Source organism: Drosophila serrata, unplaced genomic scaffold (genome assembly GCF_035046125.1).
Source record: "Drosophila serrata isolate PLE 108 unplaced genomic scaffold, ASM3504612v1 contig_378, whole genome shotgun sequence".
In the NCBI taxonomy this organism is placed as follows: Eukaryota; Metazoa; Arthropoda; class Insecta; order Diptera; family Drosophilidae; genus Drosophila; species Drosophila serrata.
In genome coordinates this window covers 242,427-269,699 of record NW_028257276.1, presented here as the reverse complement: position 1 = coordinate 269,699, position 27,273 = coordinate 242,427, and the positions used below count along the sequence as shown (strand labels likewise).

General features: G+C 41.8%; 3 protein-coding genes across 15 annotated transcripts; 2 read left to right on the top strand and 1 right to left on the bottom strand.

Moving 5' to 3' along the window:
- Nucleotides 1–312: 312 nt before the first annotated feature.
- LOC110183077 (endoplasmic reticulum-Golgi intermediate compartment protein 2) lies at nt 313–4,121 on the top strand. Its single transcript, XM_020951263.2, has 3 exons — nt 313–2,674; nt 2,735–3,553; nt 3,613–4,121. The coding sequence occupies exons 1-3, from the start codon at nt 2,554–2,556 to the stop codon at nt 4,008–4,010; spliced, it is 1,338 nt and encodes a 445-aa protein (XP_020806922.1). The 5' UTR covers nt 313–2,553; the 3' UTR covers nt 4,011–4,121.
- On the bottom strand, nt 4,045–27,264 carry arg (arginase). Of its 2 annotated transcripts, none has more exons than XM_020951264.2 (5): nt 26,670–27,264; nt 24,477–24,680; nt 24,217–24,403; nt 6,119–6,218; nt 4,045–4,502 (listed from the first exon to the last, which is right to left on the bottom strand). In XM_020951264.2, exons 1-5 carry the CDS (start codon nt 26,878–26,880, stop codon nt 4,143–4,145), a joined length of 1,062 nt encoding a protein of 353 aa, XP_020806923.2. In that variant the 5' UTR covers nt 26,881–27,264; the 3' UTR covers nt 4,045–4,142. The 2 variants fall into 2 exon arrangements, with proteins under 2 accessions (XP_020806923.2, XP_020806924.1); XM_020951265.2 differs by having other exon boundaries at nt 24,746–27,009.
- Nucleotides 10,382–19,957, top strand: elav (embryonic lethal abnormal vision). Of its 12 annotated transcripts, none has more exons than XM_086839855.1 (4): nt 10,476–10,676; nt 10,796–10,880; nt 12,560–12,863; nt 15,210–19,957. In XM_086839855.1, coding segments are annotated over exons 3-4 (1,515 nt in total). In that variant the 5' UTR covers nt 10,476–10,676; nt 10,796–10,880; nt 12,560–12,862; the 3' UTR covers nt 16,724–19,957. The 12 variants fall into 12 exon arrangements, 11 of the variants coding, with proteins under 11 accessions (XP_086695983.1, XP_086695980.1, XP_086695977.1 ...); XM_086839853.1 differs by having other exon boundaries at nt 10,495–10,691; XM_086839857.1 differs by lacking the exon at nt 10,796–10,880 and having other exon boundaries at nt 10,382–10,571.
- Nucleotides 27,265–27,273: the final 9 nt, after the last annotated feature.

Below are 27,273 nucleotides of genomic sequence, written 5' to 3'. Positions count from 1 at the left end.
TCTCCAGGCACACCACATTTCGAATTCGGGATGTGGAGCAAAAACCTGAGAATTAAGCCGCGCTAATGAATGTTTGAGATAATGCCAAATTATAACGGCGCTTTGAAGCATTCCAAATCCTAATGGCCATCCTTTGTTTACGTTTAAATTGACCAATCAAAGAATTTCTTCAAGTTCCTCTATTCTAAGATCCGTTAGTTGGGACTGAAATCATTAATGGCCGCCCTTTGTTTAAATCTGATTAGACCAATCAGAGACGATCTTCACGTTCCCATCTTTTAAGAACCGTTACTTTAGGGGTTTTACATCAGCGGGTTAGCTGCTTGCTGAATATTCTGTTTGCCTGGTGCATAAAGTCAAGTATTTGGGAAATTTGTATGGCGAATTTCGTTAATTCAGTGTGTATGTTGTTGGATTTGTTGTTATTTCTTATGAATATGGGCATTAAATCGGATTACTTTAACAATTGGTATACCAGGCAAACAGAATCGGCTGGCAGCAGCTCAGCAGCACTACACCAGCATTCCAAATCCTAATGGCCGCTCTTTGAATTGACCAATCAGAGACTTTCTTCAAGTTCGCCTCATCTAAGATCCGTTACTTAGGACTTTGAAATTAATGGCCGCCCTTTGTTTACATCTGATTAGACCAATCAGAGATAATCTTCAAGTTCATCTCTTCTAAGATCCGTTACTTAGGACTTTGAAATTAATGGCCGCCCTTTGTTTACATCTGATTAGACCAATCAGAGATGATCTTCACGTTCCATTATTTTAAGAACCGTTACTTTGGGGCTTTTGCATCAGCGGGTTAGCTGCTTGCTGAATATTCTGTTTGCCTGGGGTATAAAGTCAAGCATTTGGGAAATTTGTATGGCGAATTTCGTTAATTTAGTGTGTATGTTGTTGGATTTGTTGTTATTTCTTATGAATATGGGCATTAAATCGGATTACTTTAACAATTGGTATACCAGGCAAACAGAATCGGCTGGCAGCAGCTCAGCAGCACTACACCAGCATTCCAAATCCTAATGGCCGCTCTTTGAATTGACCAATCAGAGACTTTCTTCAAGTTCGCCTCATCTAAGATCCGTTACTTAGGACTTTGAAATTAATGGCCGCCCTTTGTTTACATCTGATTAGACCAATCAGAGATAATCTTCAAGTTCATCTCTTCTAAGATCCGTTACTTAGGACTTTGAAATTAATGGCCGCCCTTTGTTTACATCTAATTAGACCAATCAGATATGATCTTCACGTTCCCATCTTTTAAGAACCGTTACTTTGGAGCATTTGCATCAACGGAATAGCTGCTTGCTGAATGTTCTGTTTGCCTGGTGTATAAAGTCAAGTATTTGGGAAATTTGTATGGCGAATTTCGTTAATTCAGTGTGTATGTTGTTGGATTTGTTGTTATTTCTTATGAATATGGGCATTAAATCGGATTACTTTAACAATTGGTATACCAGGCAAACAGAATCGGCTGGCAGCAGCTCAGCAGCACTACACCAGCATTCCAAATCCTAATGGCCGCTCTTTGAATTGACCAATCAGAGACTTTCTTCAAGTTCGCCTCATCTAAGATCCGTTACTAAGGACTTTGAAATTAATGGCCGCCCTTTGTTTACATCTAATTAGACCAATCAGAGATAAGCTTCAAGTTCATCTCTTCTAAGATCCGTTACTTAGGACTTTGAAATTAATGGCCGCCCTTTGTTTACATCTAATTAGACCAATCAGAGATAAGCTTCAAGTTCATCTCTTCTAAGATCCGTTACTTAGGACTTTGAAATTAATGGCCGCCCTTTGTTTACATCTGATTAGACCAATCAGAGATGATCTTCACGTTCCCATCTTTTAAGAACCGTTACTTTGGAGCATTTGCATCAGCGGAATAGCTGCTTGCTGAATGTTCTGTTTGCCTGGTAGATAAAATCAAGTATTTTAGGAATTTGAATGCCGAATTGCGTTAATTCAGCTATATATGTTGTTGTTTACATTTTGAAAAATCCGTTAGAAGCAAATTTACACAAAGGCCATTGTTTACGTCTGGAATGAAGCGTTGCATGCAGACTGAACAGCTAGTAATCAGCTGTTGGTCATACTGTTTCTAATTTGCTCTCGCGTTTGAATTAATTTTCACAAAGGCTGAGATCCATAATGCATAATTGAAATGCACAAATCAATTTTTTCTTTTGGTATTTTCCTCCTTTAAATTCATCGATAGTATCGATAGTAACGGCGATGTTTTTGCAGCTCTAATCAGGCCTGGCTATTTACTAGCCAGATCTAGCTGTAAGGCATGACCGACATCTGGAACATCTGGAAACCGCTTAATTTGGCATGAGCCTGTTATTTTGGCCAATTCCCAAAGTTAGTTTTTTTCTATTTTAAATAAGTTAATAGGAGGATAAGTCAAAATTTCCGTAAATCGTATGTCGGCAATGCTTTGAAAAGCAGCGGCGCCAGAGGAGGCGGCGAACAGTCGACGGGGGCTTCGCGACGTGTCAACGATTTAGAAGCGTTTTGAGTTTACAACTTAGTTTCGGCAAAGATGACGGCCACGCTGCGGTACCGGGGCGACAAGAGCAACCTGCTCGAGTTCGCTAAGAACCTGGACGCTTTCAAGAAGGTGCCGGAAAAGTACACGGAGACCACGGAGATCGGCGGGACACGTAAGCGTTGGAGCATTGAGTAACGGGTGCCACGGCTTATGTTTATTCTCTATCCATCAGTTTCCCTGCTCAGCCGCCTGTTGATCGTCTACTTGGTGTACACCGAGCTGCACTACTACTGGCACGAAACGGACATCGTCTACCAGTTCGAGCCGGACATCGCCCTGGACGAGCAGGTGCAGATGCACGTGGACATCACGGTGGCTATGCCCTGCGCCTCGCTCTCGGGCATCGATTTAATGGACGAGACGCAGCAGGACGTTTTCGCGTATGGGACGCTGCAGCGCGAGGGCGTCTGGTGGCAGATGTCCGACCACGATCGTCTTCAGTTCCAGGCCATCCAGATCCAGAATCACTACCTCCGCGAGGAGTTCCACTCGGTGGCGGATGTTCTGTTTAAGAACATCATGCGGGATCCGCATCCGATGCACGAGAGTCCGGCAACATCGTTGCATTTTCCAGCTGCTGCACCGCCGCCGGGCGCACTGCTGCCCGTCGCCCTGGACTTTCACCAGAATCCGGGCGAGCCTGAGAGCAAATTCGATGCGTGCCGTTTACACGGCACACTGGGCATTAACAAGGTGGCCGGTGTGCTGCATCTGGTGGGCGGCGCCCAACCGGTGGTGGGTCTGTTCGAGGACCATTGGATGATCGAGCTGCGCCGCATGCCGGCCAACTTCACGCATCGCATCAATCGGCTCAGCTTCGGGCAATACTCGCGGCGCATCGTTCAGCCGCTGGAGGGCGATGAGACCTTGATCCACGAAGAGGCCACCACCGTGCAGTACTTCCTGAAGGTGGTGCCCACGGAAATCCACCAGACTTTCAGCACCATCAACACGTTCCAGTACGCCGTTACGGAGAATGTGCGGAAACTAGGTGAGATGTTGTTTTCCTTTCGATGAGCTAAAATCACTCCATGAACTTGCCTAACACAGACTCGGAACGGAACTCGTATGGTTCGCCGGGCATCTACTTCAAGTACGACTGGTCGGCCCTCAAGATTGTGGTGGGGAACGACCGCGACCACCTGCTCACCTTCGCCATCCGCCTCTGCTCGATCATTTCCGGCATCATCGTAATTTCGGGTGCTATTAATGCGCTTCTCTTGGGTGTGCAGCGGCGCCTGATTCGCGTCTTTTGTCCGCAGATGTACCACAGATTGGTAAAATCCTCGCCAGCTCCGCCGGCAGTCGTGCCCTCTTCTGCCGCCCAGGCAGCGGTACCGCCGCCGCCGCCTGTCAACGAGCTGCTGCAGACGGCCAACCTTATGGCCACCGTGGATATCTCGGCTTTTCTGCCGACGGCGCAACCCAAACTTAAAGCTGGTCATTAGCCAAGTCTAGCCGAATCTCCAGGAACTCTAAAAATAAGACTAAGTTTTTTTATTCCCTCATTAATATACAAAAAAATGGCACACAAATATATTGTACATAAATATGGATAAGTTCGAGCTGTACTTCTTGGCTTAGTCGCTCCCCAAAATGCCGGTGTCGATGTTGCTCCACTTGCCGGACCGCCGGTAGCCGAACATGCTCTTCAGGATCTCCAGGCCGGACTCTACGGTGGTGCGGACGTCTCTGTCACTGCCCAGCTTGGGGTTAATCTCCACAAGATCGACGCCCTGCACTCGTTTAGTGTCCCGCAGCGCCTCCACGATGCTGATGCCCTCGCGCAAAGTCAGCCCTCCGCGCACCGCTGTTCCGGTACTGGGCGCCACGTTGCTGTCCAAAGCGTCGATGTCGAAGCTCACATGAATTTTGTTCTGCGGATCTAGAGCATCCAAAGTCATCTCAATGATCTTTGGCACTCCTACGCGGTCGATGGTCTGCGTTTAAGACAAAATACAAAGGATGGAAGGAGGTTAGCGAGGACATGCGGATCCCAGAGAATAACATGGTAAATGCTCTAATTATAACCTTACCGGGTATTACAATACCCGGATAAGCTTGTAATACTGTGAAGGTGTCATTTCCGAGCCTATAAATCATATCAACTCCTACATGCCTAAAAAAGGCTCGACTTTCACGTTCCTTCACCGCGTGACAAGCTTCAGACTAAAACTATAATACCCTGCATGGATATAACAAAGAAAGAGTTTCAAGGACTGAAGCTATAATAATTTTTTTAATAAACAGGTTATCTTAAGCTCTCTTCCATAGTTTCTGTTATTCTACAGTATTGGAAAATCTTAGCACCAAGATATTATCAAAAGAATTATTACAAATTAATTAAGTTGTTATAAAAAATCCGGAAATATGTACTAATTATTTATGCAGCTATATATTCTTTGCGGTAGCCCTCTAAAATACCTGGAAAGCATCTGTAACTTTTGAAACATTTTTAAAAATGAACTAAAAATTTTCTACTGTTAAGAATATATTAAGCATTGACAAAACCTAACATCCAATTAGTTAAGAAGTTACAGTGAGTTACTGTCACTTACTTTGGTAGCTAAATCTTTGATTAGCTGAAATAAGTAAAGGCGATCCTGGCTAAATCGAGTCGGCGGCTGATGCTGGTTAAGCCGGAGATGCCTCCCTCTGACCGCTTTGATTGTGAGCCTTCACAACTGTACAATTGCGACTCCCCTCCTAAGCGCCTAGTTTTTCCAATTTTTACGATTCCGATTCCGATCGAATTAATGAACGATAATAAATTTGCAGCTTTGGCACGCAAATCGCTCACAGGGAGGGGGCAGGAGAGCATTAGGACCATTTTTCAACGGACGTCGGCCGTCGTCGATTTTGCACGAGCCATAAATAATCCAGGACAACAAGCGGACGCGAACAAGGATGCCAACCAGGCAGGATGTGGCCGGGCACGTAATTCGTAGTTTTCCCTACTCAGTTTCCTGTGAGAACTGCTGCCACCACCGCCTGGATCTCTTTGGCTCGAAACGGATCAAATGGGAGGGAAGTCCTGTAACAGAGGCAGTGGAATGGAATGGAATGGAAGGGTGGCTGTCCGCTGTCCCTAGCAACCCCTATGAATGCCCAAGCTTACAACGCACGAGAAGGATGCAGGACTCTCCCTTGGTGTGTGTGTGTGTGTGTGTGTGAGTGTGCAATGCCCTCCGGCAGTCACGCACGATCGTCATTTGATCCTGCGCGAGGGGGAGAAACCGGAATTTCAAAATTTTTACAACAACTGCCAGCGAAACAGTACCGAAACCCGAAAAAACCGATCCATGAGTGCACGGCATTTTGGTTAAAAGGGATCTCATCGGCGTCATATCTACCTAGACTGCGCTAGGTTTTGCACACAGAGAGAAAAATACTGACACCGTGTGGTAATTAATATTCCGAAATTGGTTGTGCTTAAAAGCATTAAAACAACTAATAGATATACGATATGTGATATAAGGATCGTGAACAATTTCTGTTCTATTCTCGCTAGTAAACAAAATGGAAAATAATGCTTTGCTTCTCGCAGTGTACTCACATCCATCGCATAGTAGCGTATCCCGACTTTGTTAAGTATGAACGCCTCGTAGGGGTCAATGTCCCTCAGGCCGATGTAAACCAACTGATCCTTGGGCAAACTGGAATGACAAGCAGAACATGGAGCGAGATCAATAGGATGGAACATGGCTCAGTACGTGGTAATAGAGCTGGAGATGGGGCTATATCCTATAAGGGATATGCAGGTACTAACACGGACAGCTGACGTGTAAACAAATAGTCGTGGGTTCCCCTCGAAGGAGCACAAAGCCCCTAAAGTGCGGGGTGTCTTACATACTGCAATTGGTTTGTGTCTGTGTGTGTGTAAGGATAATTTCGGGATCTGTCCCCTTTGTATCCTTAAAAAGAAATGAAAAAAGTGTGCCAAAAGGAACCTCAAGTTTCTCGAGATAATTTTCACTCCCTTTATGAGGGAATATACGTGCAAGGGGTACTCAATTCTCCACTGATCATTGCACAAATTTCTCTTCCTTACTTCCTTCCCCCCTCTTTAAAAGTTAAACTATAAGCACAATAAATATATTGATCTATATTCCACACTCTACGCCCTTATTTAAACCGAATGCTCTCCATAACCCAAAAAATTCGTTTATTTTTATCCTTCAACTTTTCTCTCTTTAATAACACCAAATGCCTCACGAAATGCTTCCCCTCTTGCCATTCGCAATTCGTGATCCTGATTAGTATGCCAGGTGGCAAGTCCTTGCAACTGCAACCGAATCCGATTCGGAAAATCGGTAGTGGGGGATTTTGAAAGTAGACGAGAGCAGCAGCTTGCAATGCGACAATGCTGAAAATTTCTGAAAGGGAAAACGGCAACAAAAACACAGCAACACATACAGGCGGGGAGGAGAACAATGGCAGGAGCCAGAGCAGAAGCAGCCAAAAGGACGCCGTTGCAATGGATAGGGGAAACACATGCCACGATTCAGTGCCGAATGTCCTGCGAGATCACCCCTGTATCACCGCCAACGATCGTGCATAGCTCCTGGACTGCGCCCAGAACCCAAGCCCGATGTCTTATGGTAATTTTTATGATTACTATTTAGTTTCGGGGTACAACTGCATCTGTCGATGACTGGCCGTGCTCAGCTGCGGAATCCGGATCTGGCGAGAGACTGGGAAGAGATCGGGCGGGAGGGAGGAAGGTAGCGGTGCAGTGAGACACGCCAAGTTAAAAGCACCCCAAAGATCATTATGCAAATGCGAAGGGAAAGGAGCAGGAGGAGTAGCAGCGGCGGTGCTGATGATTCTAATGGAATATCACCATAAACGAAGGTGTGTGTCATGACCAAGTTTTTCCATTCCTTTTCCTTCTTCGTGGTCTTCCCTGGCCTCTTGGCAATTTCCTCCTGTTCCTGTTCCTGCCTCCTGTATTTGGTGCACTCACGGGAAAAAAGGAAGGACGAGGACTTTCGCCTCGTAATGTTTAAGTTACTTAAGGGTGGACACAGGCATCGCAGCGAGCTGTGACGCGCTCCGGCTTCCTCCCCTCAGCCGCTGCCATGGGCCTAGGGAAAAGAAACAGGGGCAGACGACCATCCCTTGCCCTCCACTCCCATTTGTATGCCAAGCTCAGTTGTAATCCTGTGTTGTCCTACGTTTTGATGTTTTCCCAAAACCCGCTTTGTTGCACCGCCCTGTTGTTGTATCGTTCTTTTGTCATATCCCGTGGCTAAAACGGATTTGGCAACCCTTTCAATTTAAATTTCCCTTTTCCAAAAATGAGTTGCCTACTGTTTTGGGACACGCAGAAGGAGCACTTGACCCCCAAGTGCTATTTATCAGCAGAACGTCATGTGTCGAAGAAAAAAGCTGATTTCATTTTTAATGGCTTTATCAAATTATCCGATAAGGGATACGGGAGATAAAATCAAAAATCCACTTGTATATCAAATAATGGGATTGTGTGCCCGGAACGTTGTGTACTTCTTCTGATCACAATACAACCAAGCCTTTCCTTAAATAGTAATAGGCACAAACTAGCGTAAACTTTTATATCAACATTTCAATAGTTGATTTCTGTATTGTACATTCTTTAAAAATTGATTAAATATTTTGTTTAATTTATATAGTATATCCTTGCAGGTAATGACAATGTCTCTTCAAGGATCTCATAGATAGATTGCTTCTATCTAATCATCCAGATGGCAGAGGACTCCTTGGGGTGCCCATAACTTCGACCGCCACTGTTAGGTCTTTTTGCGGACTGGGATTATCATTCATATGCAGATTTCTATTGCTATCCAAACACTTGCGACGCCGATCTGTCTGAATGCAAATCCGAGTCCGAGCCCGAATTTCCGGCCCGGACAAGCTTCGCTGGTGCCGGCATGGTGGTGTCACCACCCCTCATCGCCAGAAAAACATGACGAAAACCACCCCCAATGCTACGAAAAGTGGCGTTACAATTCTCGCAATTTCACCGCCGCGGCGGCCATGTAAAATTGGAACAGAGAAGGAACAGAGCAGAAATCAGCACATGGCACGGGCACGGGAACGGGCACAGAACAGGAAGTAGCCAGGGGGTGGCTCAGGCTATAGCTATAGGTATATCCTGCGTGTCGAGTGCCGAATACAAGCGCAATTAAGCACACGCACGCACGCAGGCAAGGAGAAACGAGGCAGGATTGCAGTTGAAATCGAACCGCCGCCTCTTGGAAAAGTGAGTCCTGGTTTTTGGGTTCCTTTCTCCCTTCGGCTACGGTAGGGGGTGTTGGTTGTAGTGCAGTGCTCGGAGACGAAGCATGCTACGCGGAAACCGAAGCTGAAACCACCCCAACGTCAAGCGACGGTGGTGGTGGCTTGGCTTGGCTTTACTTTGCCTAGTGCAAAATACTAAACAATCAAAAAATATACAGGAAGAAAGCTAACTTCGCGAAACCGAACTTTGTTTGGCCTTGCAGTATGAGACCGAATGGAAAATTAATCATAACTAAGCCATCCATTTTGGACAATTTTAGGGATGTAACCCCCTTATAAAATTTTGAAAATAAGGCATAAAATGTTTTCTTTTATTTTATGAATTTTTCAAAATTTTATAAAATTTGGAATAAAAAAAAATTGACATTTTTTTCCCTTCCTATATACCCTTGGCGGTGAAAATGTGTTAAGTGAATAAATCAACTTTTCTTTTTCTTTTTAATCTTTCTTCTAATCTTATTATTAAAAATAATAAAATAATGAATAGATTTAACATAATCTATTGCGTTTTTTTAAATGTATCTCAACTTTTAATTCTACTCTTTGTTAGTTGGGGAAGGTCGCTGCAATTTGCCAACTCTGCAACTCTTCCTTCCCCAGTTGCTTGCTCTATCCTATTTGTCCACACTGCTGGTAATTAAACTCTCCGATTGCACTTAATTTCATTTATTATTTTAACCCTCCGACTAAACAACGATTATTCATTTGCTGAAAAAAATTATTACCTATTGGGGGTTGCAATAATACCGTTGATCAGTTAATTTTAGTTGCCGCAAATATTATTTGGTCTGTCATACAACAATAGAGAGAGAACGAGAGGAGAGTACAGTTGCTTTCTTTCAGGGGTGGAAAGGGGGGTCGTAGTGGCCACACAATATTTCTTTTCGCTCAACTTAACTATTTTGATTCTTCAAAAGGATTAAAAGGACCACATATATGTACATACATACATACGATGATTGGAAAATCTCTTGAAACTCTAGGGGGATGAACATATCCTTTCTACCTACGCCCATGTCGCCCTAAGCTCTCTCGCTGCCGAGCCCTCTGCCGCCGTCACCAAAATTGAGTGGCATTTGTTTTATTTCCCCGCTGCTGAGTCGCCATGCTCTCTTTTTTCCCTGTGAAAACCAACCAACCAACAAACCAGAGATGCTACATTTGTCATGAAAAAATCTTATTTCGACGGGACAAAAGGTGAAAAATTAGCTCAACAATTTTAAATTTAAATGTCCATTTATATTTAGTTTTTCAAACTTATGCATCTGTATATAACTTATATTTTATAACATATAACTATATCATTTTTTCAGCAAACAAAGGCAAGGAAATTCTAGTGGTTTCATAATTTTTTTAAATTTATTTATAAAATATGCAGAAAACTGCTAATTAAAATTTAAAAGAAAATCGCCAAAATTCACACTGTTAGCTGGTTTGGATTTTTTTTCATGAGTTAACGTATAAAGAAGCTAGATTTGACGGGAGCGAAACTGGCAACACTGTCCGGCAGAGGCATCCGAGAGAATTACTCTTCATCGCTCTCCTACGCACCCTCTTTTGGTTTTGTGAGAGAGAGAGAGAGCTCTGTCAGCAGCCCTCCGCTCTGTTCGGGTCTTGGAAAAACCTATAAATACAAGTGCAAGCGAGCAATTCGAAAAAACATTTTATTTTTTCAAAATTTGACCGTCCGGCCGGTACACAAGATCCTTTAATCCGATTCACTTCGTGGCGTGAGTTTTGAACAGTTTCTTCCCGCCATTTGACTTTGAAAAAGCCAGATTTGACGGGGAAAAGGCTGAATTGGTTTTCATTTACACTTTCGACATCGCTCTACGGTACTATTGTGCACTGTTAGTAACATTTGCGCACTGTTACATGTGCTATACGCTATATCCCTCTTATTTCAAATATCGTGCTCTGTGCTATTTCGCCAATTGATTTTTTTTTTTAATAGTGCAATCAATATTTATTGGAATAAAGAAAGAATTCACAGTCTGCAACAACAAAAAACGAGCGTATCTCAAACAAAACAGAAAAATGTAAGAATATCTTACGGATAGTCTCCGCTCTGACTTGTGAAACCAACAACAAAAATAACAACAGCGGCGATACCAAAAACAAATGCTATAAAGTTGAAAATTTCTGCCAAATGATTCGCGCTGCGCTGCATAATTGTGCAATTATACACATGTACATATATGTATCTTTTATATATGAGTGCCTCTACCAATGTATTTTCTTTTTGTTTTTTTTTTCGTCTGCTCGCCATACTTGCTTGTGGGTGTGCGTGCGCTTGTGTGTGTGTTCGATGGAAGTTTTATTCTCAAACACAAATATAAATGAAAAAACAATATGCAATTTAGCGCTTAACAGCGCTAAGTGAAGGGGCGGGGGTGCTGAAAAAAATCTAGCAATCCTAAAGGAAATTGGGGCGTCGGTTGGGGGGGGTCCTGGACAGGAAAAATAGTAGTAGAGTTCAAAAATCTACTGCTAAAGCGACGCCGTCGTTACCGTCTCTGTGCTGTGTATCTGTAATCGCTGGCTCTCCGTCTATGTGTGTTGTGTGTGTGTATGTGCGATGGTGAGAGAGGGAACTGAGCTAGTCAAGAGCGCGAGTGGCAAAAAGGGCGCAGCTAACATATCGATTTTATGTGCAAGGAGCATTGTACGCAGCCATCAACAAAAACGAGAACAGTTATCCCATAGAAGTAGACACATTTAGCAAGGCGACAACGAGAGAACGGTATGGCTGTGAGAGTGAGAGAGTAAGGGGGTGGCAGAAATTTGCAGTAAACAAAACGCCGGTTGCCATAAAAAGCAAACACACACCATCGCAAGCAGAGAACACACAAGCACTCAGTCGCAGTAAAAGTAGTAACACAATTGTATGAAATAACGCGCGGAAATAAAAATTAGGACAGTTCCAAAAGACCCCGCCGCAAAACATATACTCTATCCGCATGTCTCTTCAAAAACATTTTTTGAAAATTAGAACAAGAACCAGCAGCAAAAAAAAAAACAGCGCGTGTTTAGTTCCAACAATAACGAGAATAACAACAACAAATACCTTATAGATACTAAGTGCCACTGTGTGTGTGTTTTCGGAGAGCCGAGAGTATGTAGATTTCTGTGCGTGTTTTAAACAAAATTAAATACATAAGCAACTCCTATACGTGTGTGAAAATCTATGTACATTATACATACGTAGCAGCTGAGGCAGCCATACAATGTATTGGAAGGGAAAGGAGTGTGAGAGTCTCCACTTGCCGCCCTCCCACCGCTCTCCGACAATGTTGCCACCCGTTGACCAACAAAAATAATATACAAATCAGTGTAGTCCGAAGCAAAGAGAGAGAGAGAGAGAGAGAGTTAATAGAAGCAGATACTGTTATAATGAACATTTGGCTTTGGGGATTCAATATAAGGCAAACATATCAGCCATTCGCACACAATACCATTGTATAACAAACAAAAACAAAATGTTTCTGCTACGTTAATTATATTTATGTTTTATTTATGCCAGTGAAATATAAATGATGAACGCTGAAGGGGGGAAATCGATAAAATCGATTTACGATAACAAGCACAAGTAAAAAAGAAAATCCCGCACACTTTCAAACTAATAACCCTCTCATAACAACAAGAACTAAAAGTAACAACTAGCACATTGACTGATCGTTTCTTTGTTTTGTTTTTATTTTGATATGGTTTCCATCAGACGGCAGCGACGCCATCGTCTAGTTATTAACAAAAAAGATTGCAATTACCAACAAAAACAACGCCGATAAGCGAGAACTTAAGTCCTGGACCACCGGCGAGTGTGAGAAAGAGCGATAGCGAGAGCGCGAAAGTGTATGAGGATAGCGCCGTGAGAGCGTGTGCGCAAGGAATCCAAGGAGTCCGCCCAAAAAGGATATAAAGCGAGAGAAAGGACGACTAGACCATTAATTCATTTCGTTTGGAAACCAAACGCAATCAACAACCCAACTACTACAAAACACGGTCGCTGTTAACCAAAACAAGTGAGTATTTGAAGACGAACCATTTTCAGCCATAAGGGAATGTAACTGAGATCATGCGAGCAGGATGCGGTGAGTTGCTCTTTAAGGGTGGGGTGTCTCGCGGTTGCCATGGCAATAGTTGAATCAGCGAGACCACTGTCTCTTGCGTGGGTGGGTGTAAGTTTCTGGGCGAGTTGGTGGGATAGATGATGCGTGTGTGTGTTTGTCTGACCTTTTGACTCTGTCGGCTGTACAGGGGAAAGGCTCGAATTGGTCAAGCGAGCAACGGAACAACAGTGTCACTTGACTAATACGAACGAAGCAAAGCGAAAATAATGAAGTTATAAATGGGGCTAGCTGCATAAACTAGTCGCTGTTCATTTACTCTACTTAAAGGACATATCCGAAACTAAATTGTAATTTCTTTGTTCTTCAGTCGCTTCTGTATATATATAATTTAAAAAGGCGAAGCCTGTTCTAATCAAATATTTTGTTGGCCTAATAATGTGATTTGTTAACAATATTTCCCTATAACTTAATAAAGTATACACTTCCCCTAGTGCGACCTACAGAAATTTAGACCGGTCCTTCGAATTGCTCTTGCTATTCAGCTCTCATTGAAAAGCTCCACTGGGGCCGTGCTAATCGCTTAGATTGCTCTGTGACGATCATCACTTGGGTTTAGCCCTTGGTCTCTGTCGCACTAGTTCATTGAACCGAGCCAAACATCCGTTGGCTGTCTCGAGCAACAGCTCTCTCTCACTGTCCCTCCCCCGCTGCCTTTGCGCTGCTGCCTTACAGCACTGCCAGACACGAAAGAGGAGCAGCACTGCCGCCGCTATGTAAACGGCGACCAAGCTTAGGGGGTGGCAGTGCTGCGCGTTTAACCCTTAAGCGCCCTTCGACCGCCGAGTTTATGCATTTTCGCAAAACAAAATATTTCAACTTCTTTGACTAAGGGTGGGTCTCATGCCTGCTGCTCATTTTTTGTGTTGTCCCAAGGGGTGCGAGTCGATTTCTCGTATATCCTGGCTGGCCGCCCCCTGTTAACCCTCCTGATGCCGTCGCATTACATAACTGGGCGGGGTGTATATGCACACACATACAAATACGTACGCAGAGAGCTGTAACAGTTTGCCGAAAAGAAGTGCGAGAAGGCGGATGTATGGAGTGGGAGAGAGAGACAGCAAGAGCAAGAGCAAGAGCAAAAGAGCGGCTACAACGAGAAGCCCGACGGAAAGGTCCTGCGCTCGCCTCAGAAGCATCGTGTGCCTGGGACGCAGCGGATCTGGTCTCGCCATCATCGTACGCTCTGTAAATTTAAACCAAACCAAAATAATCGCTACAAAAGTAAACGAAACTACATAAATCAGTGAAACACAACGCAGAAGCGGCAAATCTAGTAAAGTTCAGTTCATCAGTTCGCCGAGGTGTGTGCTCGTGTGTGGGTGTATTTGTTCCTGTGCCGGCGTGTGTGTGTCTGTGTCTGTTTTGCGAGCTTTGATTGTGTCTGTGGGTGTGTCTGTGGGCGAGGCGAGGCAGTTAAAGTGGGAGTGAGAGCGGGTAATAGCACTTGAGTGAGACAAACCCAAGTGGGCCGCTGGGCGGCGCCAGTGAGCAAAGCTCCTTGACCAACCGTTAACCCAAAAAGGAGAGCGAACAGGGTTGCCAGCTAGTTCTCAGGTTGAGTCCTTTTAAACACCCGTAAAGCTTACTACAAATCAGAAAGGAAACCGTCCTCGGGAAGCCGAAGTTCGTATACCCTTGGAGTCTGCATTTGGTCTATAGGATTGAATCGGAAATCGATCATAACAAAGATTGAAATGTTCGCTTTCATTTAATTGATTGGCCGATCAAAAATTTATATGTTATATAGGGTCGGAAATGACTTCTTTAAGCATTATAATCTTCTAGCTAAAATTATTATACCCTGCTAGGGTATAAAAACTACAAATACATATGTACATATATCTATTGCTGTATCTTTTGGTAAAACCAACTCTATTCGTATATACTGTTTCACAGCACTGTACTTCCGATTGGTTTATAGCACAAAAAAATGTGTACATTAACTGCATAAGAATTACATTTTTTGGGATAAGAATCCTGAACCTGATTCCCTGATCCTCCCTAATCCTCTCATAGAGAGAATAACTAGCAGATGAGCCAAACTAACCAACTAACCAGGCTCCATCTGTAGACACTTACTACTAACACATCATGCAAATGGTTTAATCTTGACATTTAACTATTTTTTTCATGCGCCTGCCCCTGCGTTGGTCCTCGTCGTGTCACCCAACTCAACTCAACACCCATCGCAACACCACCTCCAACTCCTACTCTAACAACAACTCGAATCCAATCCAGTGGACTTTATGATGGCAAACACCGGAGCCGGCGGCGGAGTGGACACACAGGCGCAGCTGATGCAGAGCGCAGCGGCTGCCGCGGCAGTGGCGGCAACCAATGCGGCCGCCGCCCCCGTACAGAATGCGGCCGCCGTGGCCGCGGCTGCCCAGTTGCAGCAGCAGCAGCAACAAGTTCAGCAGGCAATTCTGCAGGTGCAGCAACAGCAGACACAGCAGGCGGTGGCCGCTGCGGCGGCGGCCGTTACCCAGCAGCTCCAGCAGCAGCAGCAGGCGGTGGCCGCCCAGCAGCAGCAACAGCAGCAGGCGCAACAACAGCAACAGCAGCAGCAGGCAGCAGCGGCGGTGGTGCAACAGCAGGCAGCAGCGGCAGCAGTGGTGCAGCAGCAGGCGGCCGCAGTCCAGCAGGCCGTGGTGCCTCAGCCGCAACAGGCACAGCCCAATACTAACGGCAATGCCGGAGTCGGCGGCGCCCAGAACGGTAGCAACGGAAGCACGGAGACCCGCACGAACTTGATCGTGAATTACTTGCCGCAAACGATGACCGAGGACGAGATCCGGTCGCTCTTCTCCAGCGTAGGCGAGATAGAGTCCGTGAAGCTGATACGCGATAAGTCGCAGGTCTACATCGATCCGCTCAATCCTCAGGCGCCCAGCAAAGGCCAGAGCCTGGGATATGGCTTCGTCAACTATGTCCGGCCGCAGGATGCCGAGCAGGCGGTGAATGTGCTGAACGGCCTACGTCTGCAGAACAAGACCATCAAGGTGTCGTTCGCCCGTCCCTCGTCGGATGCCATCAAGGGCGCCAATCTGTACGTCTCTGGGCTGCCAAAAACTATGACCCAGCAGGAACTAGAGGCCATCTTCGCTCCCTTTGGTGCGATCATCACATCGCGAATACTCCAAAATGCCGGCAACGATACGCAGACGAAGGGCGTCGGCTTCATACGGTTCGACAAGCGGGAGGAGGCCACACGGGCGATCATTGCCCTTAACGGCACCACGCCCTCGAGCTGCACGGATCCCATTGTTGTGAAGTTCTCCAATACGCCGGGCAGTACCAGCAAGATGATCCAGCCGCAGCTGCCCGCTTTTCTCAACCCGCAGCTGGTGCGACGCATCGGCGGCGCTATGCACACCCCCGTCAACAAGGGCCTGGCACGATTCTCGCCCATGGCCGGAGACATGTTGGACGTGATGCTGCCGAACGGACTGGGTGCGGCGGCGGCGGCTGCTACGACGCTGGCCAGCGGCCCAGGAGGTGCTTATCCGATATTCATATACAACCTGGCACCCGAAACGGAGGAGGCAGCGCTGTGGCAACTATTCGGTCCCTTCGGGGCTGTGCAATCAGTGAAGATCGTCAAGGATCCCACAACGAACCAGTGCAAGGGCTATGGCTTCGTCTCGATGACCAACTACGACGAGGCAGCCATGGCCATACGGGCCCTAAACGGCTACACCATGGGCAACCGGGTGCTACAGGTCAGCTTCAAGACCAACAAGGCCAAGTAGGGCGGCGACGCAGGATCGGGAATGGGAACGAGAAATTTTGTCCCCTCAAATCGTTTCGGAACACAACACACGACACACACGCAGCACTCGAAACATACACAGCAGCACACAACACAACACACATATATAAATATGCATGGTATAACGGTAACTAAGCGCAACAACAAAAACAAACAGTATGTGTAAAACACACACGAGACAAGAAACAATTGACAGGAGAGAAAGTAAGGGCCAGCAAAAAAAAAACGAGGGCAGGACAAACTGAAGGCAGGCAGTAGGAGGAGGAGCAACTCTCTTACACGTGTCGAGACACAACGAAACGGCGGTACAGCAACCAAGTCCCTACCCAATCTCCCCAAGAAATCCAGCCCTGAGGACTCTGAGAACCCTGAGAAAGCGCCGGCCAAACGCGTTGCAATAGCAAAATTCTTCTTGTTTAGCATTTAAGTAACGAAAATCATATACTAAAACGAACAAAAAATTAAGAAACCAAAAATTAGAAAGGAAGCAAGCTGCTTTGAGAGAGAGAAAGAGGGTGAGTGGGTGGAGAGCAGTCAGAGCAGTTAGGAAGGGTGAGGCGAAGGATAATGAATGAATGAATAATGAGATTATAAGGAACAATTGCAATATATATAAAAAAAAAGAGAACTCGAACTCAGGCAGCTCTGGGTCTTGGCAGCCGCCGTCAAAATGAGTCACAAAAGCGAAACAAAGAAATCAACACACAAAACTACTAAGAAAATTTAACTTAACTTAGCGAAAAAAGCATCAGCAAACAAAACAAAAGGAAAATGAGAAATTTTAAAAATTTAAACTTACACTTAAGGTAAAACGCAGCAATGAAATCTTCCAAACAAAGCAAAACAAAAACAAAAAAAAAAGAACTCTGTTAGTTACACTCCAAAAACAAAACATCTTTTCTACCATATATTAACAAAAAAAACCAAAAAGAATTATTGAAAACTCAAAAGAAAAACCAATTAAGAAGAAAGTGCACGAAACAGGAAAATAGGGACAGAAATGAGAAAGCATTCAGTGTCTAGGATGTTAACGGGACATGAGTTCGGCTCCTGCGGGGAGAAGCGGCGGGTTAAGTATTCATAAAATAATAGAATATATATAGTTATTGATAACATGGAGGCTGCTACAGTATTACCACAAAAGCTACTTAAAAACAAAGATCGAAATGTTTATATATATCCCAGATATGTATAGGTGATGCAATTCTATATATATATATTACCTATTTTATATAGAAATTTAATAATGAATTCTTTTTTTTTTAAAGAGCATCGATTGTGTTTTCTACATTTAGAGGAGAAACGAGATACGAGTAACGAGCAACCGCTAGCCCCCGTCGAACTCGTGTCCTTTAAGCCCAATCTCTCGCATAGACAACATTTATATAGAAACGATTAGCGAACGAAAGGGAAAGAACGAGTGAAAGAGAATGGAAAAACCAAAAAAGTAATAACAATAATTAATGCGCAAATTTGAAACGTTTTACTACAGACAAGTACATAATTGTTAGTGAATATTATTAAAAGAAAATAATGTAATTTCTCATATACTTTATACGTATATATATGAATATATATATATAAATATATTGTATAGTTGAAGTGACGCGAAGCGATAAGCGTATTAACAACAATTTTTAGCGTTTAAACAAAAGCCTAGCACAACAAAACAGCAGCAACCAAGCATCACTTTTTTATATATACATATATATAATTAAAAAAAAAGAAGAAAAACAGTTCGGAAAACGATATGAAAACGAGCGAATAAGGACGATTTGGTGTATAAGGCGCTAAAGCCAGTAAAGCCATTAAAGCATTAGCCAAGCGTTTTCTCTAATAGTTAAGCAACTTAGCAAGCAAACAAACAATAAATAATTGAAAGGAGAAAATCGTCGACGAAGAAAGGAAGGAGGAAAGGACATTAGAATGTACCAAAACCCCGTTTACAACCGACCTTTTCAATACTAGTCTATAATACCCCGAACTTTGATTTTCAATTTGCTTTCTTTGCTTGTTTCTTTACCTTCTTTTTTCGTTTCGTTTCGTTTTTTGGAGAGAGCGAGAGAGGAGTGACACACTCACAAAACCAACCAACCATCAATCAGATATCTCTATCTATTTACATGTATCTATATATTTTTTTCTGGATTTTCCTATTACGTTTTCGTTTGATTTCTTTGCTTTGCTTTGATTTTTCGACATTTTCGGCTTTCCTGCATCCTGCAACCAAGAATTAACTAACAACAAGTACAATCAACCATGCATATTTATAATTATTTTTTTTTTGTTTCCTTCTCTGTGAAACTTATAGTAAATTCTTAATTTGAAGAGTTTGGAACCCTGCAGAAATGGATTTAATTATGATTACTATTACTTAGTACAATCGGTTGATACATCTCCGATATCCCCTATACATATACATATATCTATATATATCTCTTTAACTAGAATTATTAATCCTTTTTTTTGAGTAACTATTAGGTGGCCAACAAAAGAAGACGTTGTTTTTTATTCGCAACAAGAAATCTAGTCAGAAGATGTGGAGGATAGGGATAAGAACAAGGACATGGAGGAGGACAAAGCAAAGAGAGGATCGGTGACTCCCTCCCCTTTCCAAAGATTAGGGCGCAGGCTTCCCCCTTGGACGGGGCAAAGGCTGGGAGGGATCACTGCTCCTCCCCGACTCGAATTTGCAATAATTTATATATGAACAAATCTGCTAGTTTATTTATACAAAAAGGAGACAGAAAGCGAAGGAAGGAAAAAGGATTACATGTACTTGATTTTGTTTCATTTAAATTTTCTCTCACACACACCTACACCTACATATATGTATATTTAGTTAAATTGACTAATGCCCCAAACATATATATAAATATATATGATTATGCTTATATTTTTGTGTCATCGATGGATCTTATTAATTGTATTAATTCTAATTCTTGTGCAATAGTTTTAAAATAATGCAAGTAAGCAAAAGGCATCAAGGCATCTCAGAAACCACAAATTACAAATTTCAATTTGCGAACATGCACTGCGAGAAATGAACAGAAAATCGACCATTATACATATATATATAATTTTTGAGTGTAATTTACAATTTAAGAGACACACATATATATATATTTATATATCTCATCATGATTTTTCTTTAACCTATTTAAGTAAGCAATGAACCAAGATGAAAGCGAAAAGGCAAAAAAAAAAACAAAAACATTATTTATTGTATTCTTATAATTACGTAACTTAATTTAATTTAATTCCTTTGATTTGTGAGCAAAGCGAAAGAAGATGAACAATTAGAGCATACTAATGAAGAACTAGCCTAATTATACACACACACACACAATGAACAGAAAGAGAGAGAGAGAGCGAAAGGGATATAGATAGAATCAATCTAAAACTTTGAATCCCCAACTCTCTTTCCCTCTCGTTATCTGCCCTTTACCATTTCTAAATCCCCCTTCCTCAAACTCTACTATTCACATTTTACGTTTAATTTTTCTGTGCCCCTATATTGATTTTGATTTTGATTTAGTTTTAGTTTTAATTTTAATTAAAATTTTATGATTTTTCGTACAACTCATTCGATCTAGCAGCAGCAGCACACAGCACAGCCCAGCGTAAACTTCGGCTCTAGTTTTAGATATATCTAGCTATAGATATAGACGATACATGTGTAATGTCAGCTCAGATAGAGAGAGAGGATATTCCTGTGAATCTCTGACCCCATCGAATGCAATACTATTATGATTTATGATTACCATTATATGTTTATTATTATTTAATATGTTTGATTTCCTTTCCTCTTAATTTTGTGTATTTTTCCTACGAATTATTATATGTTCACATTCGACGATTTATGTTTATACACTCTTATGATTTCCCCCTTTGAATTTGCAAATATTCGAAGCAAAAAATTTACTTTCAATAAAAACAGAAAAAAAAACACCTAAAAAGGAAAACTGTTAGCATAGTTTTTTGATTTATTTGTATCTCTTTGGTTTTTGTTTTGTAATCTTTATCATTTTCTTTCCCCCGCAACTTTTTTTTTCAAACCCCAAGGACTATGTATTTTCAAATATTCTATCAAACTCTTACACACTCACATAGAAAACATTAAAAGGAAAATGATAACAAATACAATCGATCTAGTCAAGGACCTTCTTGATCCACAAGAAGCGTCCACGGAAACCATTGATCTCAGCGAGAAAAGAAAATCCCGATCGATCAGGATCCCGAGTCCTCCCAAAAAGAAACTTGAAAAGAACAGCATTCCAGGAGCAAATCCAGAATTGATCTCCCGCTTTGTGTTGCTCGGTTCCAATGTTGCAATTAGCGATTAGCAATTAGCGATATTATTTGTGTGCAAAAAAGCAGAGAATACTTTTAATTTGTGTAATGCTATTATGTTTAGTGCTTATATATTTATGATTAACACGAATCTCTCGACCTCGACTCTGGTCCTAGTTTAGTTTTTAGCAGAACAAGTACAGTCACTCTGCCACTCCCTCGATTAATCCATAAATCCTTGATGGAATGATATGTTCCATGTATGATTTTTAACCTGTATATGTATCTTTGTATTGCTTAATTAATTGTGTGTACTTTTTGTAATTTAGTAAAACGCCTAATTTGTTCCACGGATAGAGAAAGCGCGATATAGCGATAGCGATAAAGATTACACCAATGATACCGTTAATAATCACGACAACAACAGCAAGGATATATATACACTTCGGTATATAAATATATATATATATAATTATATATATATTATTATTATTATCAAAGTGAGGACGACGGAGGAAACTATTTAATTTATTTTATTAACATATTTATATCGATTTATTAATTAATTAATATTTATCACACATTTCAAATGATATTTCAAAATGGAAACAATGCAAAACCAAAACAAAAGAGAAAATGATATTAATATTATAAATGTATTTCAAAATATATGATTATGAGTTTTTCTTGCTTTTTGCCATATAATATGTATCTCTATATAGTATATATCTATCAAACACACCGAACTTTTGTTTTATTTACTACATTTCTCTTTCGATGTGCTTTTCTGTGTTTCATATTCTTTCTGTGTTTCAGATTGGTTCGGTTTTCGAATTTCGATTTTGTTCGATTCAATTATTTCGGTATATTTCTTCTTTTTTTTGTAGACTTGAACTCGTATTTTCTCTGTTTTTCGGACCTTTCTTTTGATTCCTAATTTCCCTTTAGCCTTTTTTTTTGTTCCAGTGTATATTACACTAAACAACACACACGACACACGGACGCTTTTTCCATTTACATTTCCAAGTTGGTTTCAGTTTCTTGTTGTGTGCTAAAAAGTTGCCCCCTCCTCAACTGAAGAGTATTTTTTGCTCTTTGTTTGCTTTTATGATTTTGTCGCTCAGTGTACGCTTCTTTGGTCCCAGCCGAGAAGGACCCCCCCCCCAAAGAGAAAGTGAGGAAGATGAAGGAAGAGGATGCTTTGAAGGGAGGACGAGACTCCGATCCAATCCGATTTGACACTTGAGTTGATTCCGATTTTCGATTTGCGTTCCTTTTCTTCTTTCCCCACCATGTGGTACATATTCATCGATTTAAATTTTCAAAATTTTTAGTTCCTTGTTGCCGTTTGTTCGTTGTTATCTATATATATATATACATATATATATATATATTTATATATATTATATATACATATACATTGTAGCGTACCTCTCACTCACTTTTATTGTTTCGTGTGGTTTTTGTTGGTAAGTAAATCGGAGACGAAAAGAGCAAAAAAAAGGATCCCAGGATCCTTTTCCGGATCTGTACAATTTTTCGGCACACATATATTTTGATCTTCCCAAATAAATACATACTGATAATGATTTTCTCTAAATGGTTTTCTTTCTCATTTTTATTAATATTAATATTGATCTCTCCTCTTTTTTGTAGCAAAATGAACAAAAGAATAAAAAGAAGAACACTTGACAAACAAAAATCCAGCAGCAAAAAACTAATAATATTTTTATAAAGCATTTTCTAATTTGTTTCTTTCTCTTGATTTATTTTCAGGCGTGTTCGTTCTTGTTCGTTCGTTCGATTTTAAATTGAATTTATGAAAAAAAAAAAAAAACTAAAGAAAAAAAGAAAACAAAAAACAATACTCTAGACAAAAAAAAAAAGATAAAACATTTAGTTAATTGATTACTTGATTAAAAACAATAATGATTGTGTAATTATATTGATTCATTGATACGTTAATCTTTAATATTGATTGTACTTATTTAATGCATAATCCACAGATGCCCCGGTCCCTTTCCTTTCCCAATTAATGTCCATACATATGATGTACAGACAAACAAAAGACACACCTTACTTTATGTATTATGTAATTTTCGGATACAAAAGACACTAGTGAGAGCCTCCAATTTTTGAATCATTTTCTAAGTACATATATTGCAAAAAATTTCAATTTACATTAACAGGTTTTTCTATAGTTTATAGATTTGATTTTGATCGAGCAATGCACAAACTACCATCCCCACACGATCCACCAAGTAACCCAATAATAATACCTCTCGAAAGGAGTATCGGGCAGTCCTAAGTCTCTGATGTATAATGTTTGTACATATATACAAATGTGTATAAATATTTTGGTTTCCATTTCGATTTTCATTGTGTCAGTGCCAGTGTCTCCGTTTCGCCTGTCCGTTCTGTCTTTTTTTTTTTGTATGTGTGTGTATAAAGTATGACTAACCAAGTTAATATATGTATGTATTTTAAGTTTCAGGCATTTCTCAGTTTCGATTCTTTCCGTTTTTTAATGTTTTCGAGCGAAAAAATAACAAAGCAGCACCATTGACCAAAAATCCATAGGATTCCCTATATATACAGAACCATTATTAAAAACTTTCAATTAGCTTCTTTTTCCCGTTTTCAAATTCGTTCCACTCTTTTTTAAATAAATAAAATATAACAAAAAAGGAGGAAAACAAACAAACGAACTGCCGCAAGAAGCAAATGTGTAAATGAAACAATATATTTAATAAGCTGATTAAAGGTTGATAGCAACTAACAAAAAGACTGAAGAAGAGCAAAAGGCAAAATGAGAACAAAACAAAATCTAAATCTAGCAATAACGAAAATAAAACCGAAACGAAAGCAAAGAATCAAAGCAAACCAAAAACAACACTTAGTTCGTAAAGAGATGCAACTGTGATAAGGCGACAAGAACCCCACCCAGCCAAAAAAAAAAAAAAAAAAAAAAAACAATCCCCACCCCGAAACTCCCTCAAATACAGAGTATTAATTATGTTATACATTTACAAAACAAATATGAAAAAGAAAAGGAAAACCCCCGAGACAGAGGAAGCCCTAGAGACTAAGTGCTACTTGTAAGCTGTAAGCGATCTCAACTGATCTGGCGCTATACCAATAAAGCAAAAAGTAAAGCAAAACATGGCAAAGCAAACTCACCAGTTGGGAGCGATCTCCTGGAGGCCAGCGTGTTGCCAGGTGCTGCGCAGCTGCTCCAGCAGAAACGATACGGGCATGCCGTGGATGTTGCCCGACTGCGAGGTGCTGTGCAAGTTGATGTCCGCGTGCGCATCGATCCAAACCAGCGACAGATTCGGCGTGTGCTGCAGGTGCCCAGCTACGGAGCCTGTGAGGAGGGGCAGAAGTCAGCAGGATTAGGCTCACGGCAGGAGGATGGGGCAATGAAAGTGGAGTCTAACCGAACCCAATCGCATGGTCGCCGCCAATGGCCAGAAACTGAGAGTTCTCCCTGAGCATCAACTGTACTTGCTCGATCAGCGCCCGGTTGCAGGCCATGAAGTCGGCGTAGTTCCGGATGTGGTGATAGTGCACCCGCTGCTGCTGCAGCAGCGACTCGTCCACGGCATACTGCAGGTTCCCATAGTCGCGGATAACCAGGCCATCTGAGCGGAAAGAATAAACGAATTAAAAATACATTTACACACACGGCCTTTGACTTTTTCATTACATATTGACTTCTGCTGATAGAAATTTGATTGCAATTACTGTCCAGTTCTCCACGTTCACTTTCTAACGCAACTGTACAATTGATTTTTTCTCCGAGCTCCCACGGCAATGCGAGCGAATCCACGAAGCGAACAAACATAAATGTGTGCTGGAAAGCAATGAACCGCTTCTGCAAACTGCAAATTTACAGGTTGCTTGGGATGTCGCTCTCTCCCTCTCTGCCCAAATTTCCAATATGGATGAGAGAGAAATGCTGGGAGAAGAGGAGTAATATCTGGAGAGTGCTAAGCTCTTCACAACTTGAGGGATCTCTCTCTCAACTAAAGCCGTTATTTTATGTTCCAACGGTGTACTCTTGCGATTGCTATTTAACATTTATCTTCGCTGGGTTCTGAACCTACATACATATGTGTCGCTAAGCAGTAAAGCCATGTCCGTCTCTTTCTAGCCAATCGAATAGGTCGGTTATGGAAACTTTTTTATACCCTTAGGGTAGGGTATTGAAACTTTAATCTGAAGCTAGCGTCTAAGGGAAGGAGTTATTTCCGACCCTATATACATAATTAGAATACAAATATACCATGTTTTCTGGGAGGCATCCAGAGGTCAAAAAGGCAATAATTGCAAAAATAATTTATACATACATATGTACATCTATATTTGCAATCAAAATCCTAAACAATAAAGAATAAAAGATGTAAACAAAAATTAAATTCGACAAAATGTTTAGCTTAACTTTAGGAAATAAAAAATCCAATCACAAAAAATCCAAATACAATTTAGCTAGTTCACCATATAAAGTGCTTAAATACATGATTTTGTTTACCAAGCAACTAGAAAATTCCGCAAGAAGCTGATCTGCTGATTTAAGTTCTGAAGTAACGGATTTTCCAAGAGGGGAACGGGAAGAACTTCTCTGATTGGTCTAATCAGACGTAAACAAAGGACGGCCATTAATGATTTCAAAGTCCTAAGGTAACGGATCTTAGAAGAGGAGAACGCGAAGATTGTTTCTGATTGGTCACAACAAACAGCGGCCATTAGGATTTGGAATGCTGAAAAGCTCCGTTATAATTTGGCATTATCTCAAGCCCCTTGCCGTGTAAATCACTGGAAACCGAACTGGAAAACGCTAAAGCCCCGTTATAAGCATCGCTTGGTGTTGTGCTGCTGAGCTGCTGCCTGCCGATTCTGTTTGCCTGGTGTAAGTTGAGAAATTTAAGAATCAGTCTGATTGAAAGAAGCGCAGTCGGGGGGCTATGCAGATTGAATGCTCTAATGGAAACTGACATGAACGATTTCCGAATTTAAATTAATGCTTTTATTACATATTTATGAGTTCTTAAAATTTAAATTTGTCAATATAAATTTTCATATAAAAAGGTAAATAAATATCGGCTCAAAGTTTCAGTCGGAAGCTTGCAGAGCAGTGAAGGAGTCATTTCCGACTCTATAAACCATATATATTCTTGATCAGCATCAACAGGCAAATCTTTTAAGGCATCTCCGGCCAAAAAAAAATTTTTCCAGAAATTTCCCATTTTTGTAAAAAAAAGGAAAGGGGTTACATCATGAAAATTTGCAAAAATCGGCCAAAAATTCACATTTTAAATGAAGTATGCAGTTTTGTTAACCTGCTAAAAATTAACATACTGCCGCTTTCCGAATTAAAATAAATGCGTTTTTGGCCTAGTTATGAGATTGTTAAGCTGTGGCTTGTACAACAAATTGTCTTAAAAATAATCTTTCTATGCATGTAAGTAGGAAAATAAATTGTTTTGCCATCGTTATATTATGTTTAATTATTATTATTTTAGTATGTACATTATTTTCAGCTTCCCAAAGTTAGTTGCTTTTCTTGTTTTAATTATCTATCGATCTGGCGTTTATTTGGCTTTTCTCCCCAGATTATAACAAAGACTCACCATGACTGCTCTGCAGCACCTGTCGCAGGCTGCTCTGCCGCAGGAAATCCGGTGCTAGTTCCACACCCTGCTTTCCCTGCCCCTTGGCGAAGGGCACACCGATGATGGCTAGCGTCTGCTCCGGCTCCAGGGCGGAGGTGGAGTTTGTGGTTTTGGTGCGATGGAGGCGCAGGCGGAGGCACCTAGTGGCTAACTTACGGCTCCACCACATGATTCTGCTGCTGTTGTTCGCTGGGATGTAGTCGTGACGCTGGAAGCTTCGCAACTGCGTCGCCGTGTCGAATGGAGTAGATCCAACGGATGCTGCTGCTTTGTGTTCCTGCTCTGCTCGAGCAACAACTATCTCTTGGGCTCTGGACCCCCTGATAAAGCCGGGCGACAATTCAGTTCAGCCGCGACGAGAGAGATCGCCAGCCGGCAGCGGACATTGTATATTGTAGTGTTTTGTGGATGGATAGAGCGAGAGCCGCTTGTTGGTTGGGTGGTGTGTCGGGCGATAAGACAGCTATCGCCAGATGACCTTGATCCTGGCTCTGACGACAACCGAACAGCGGCTATAACGATGATGGTCACAAAGGCAACATACCCCGAAGCATTACATTAC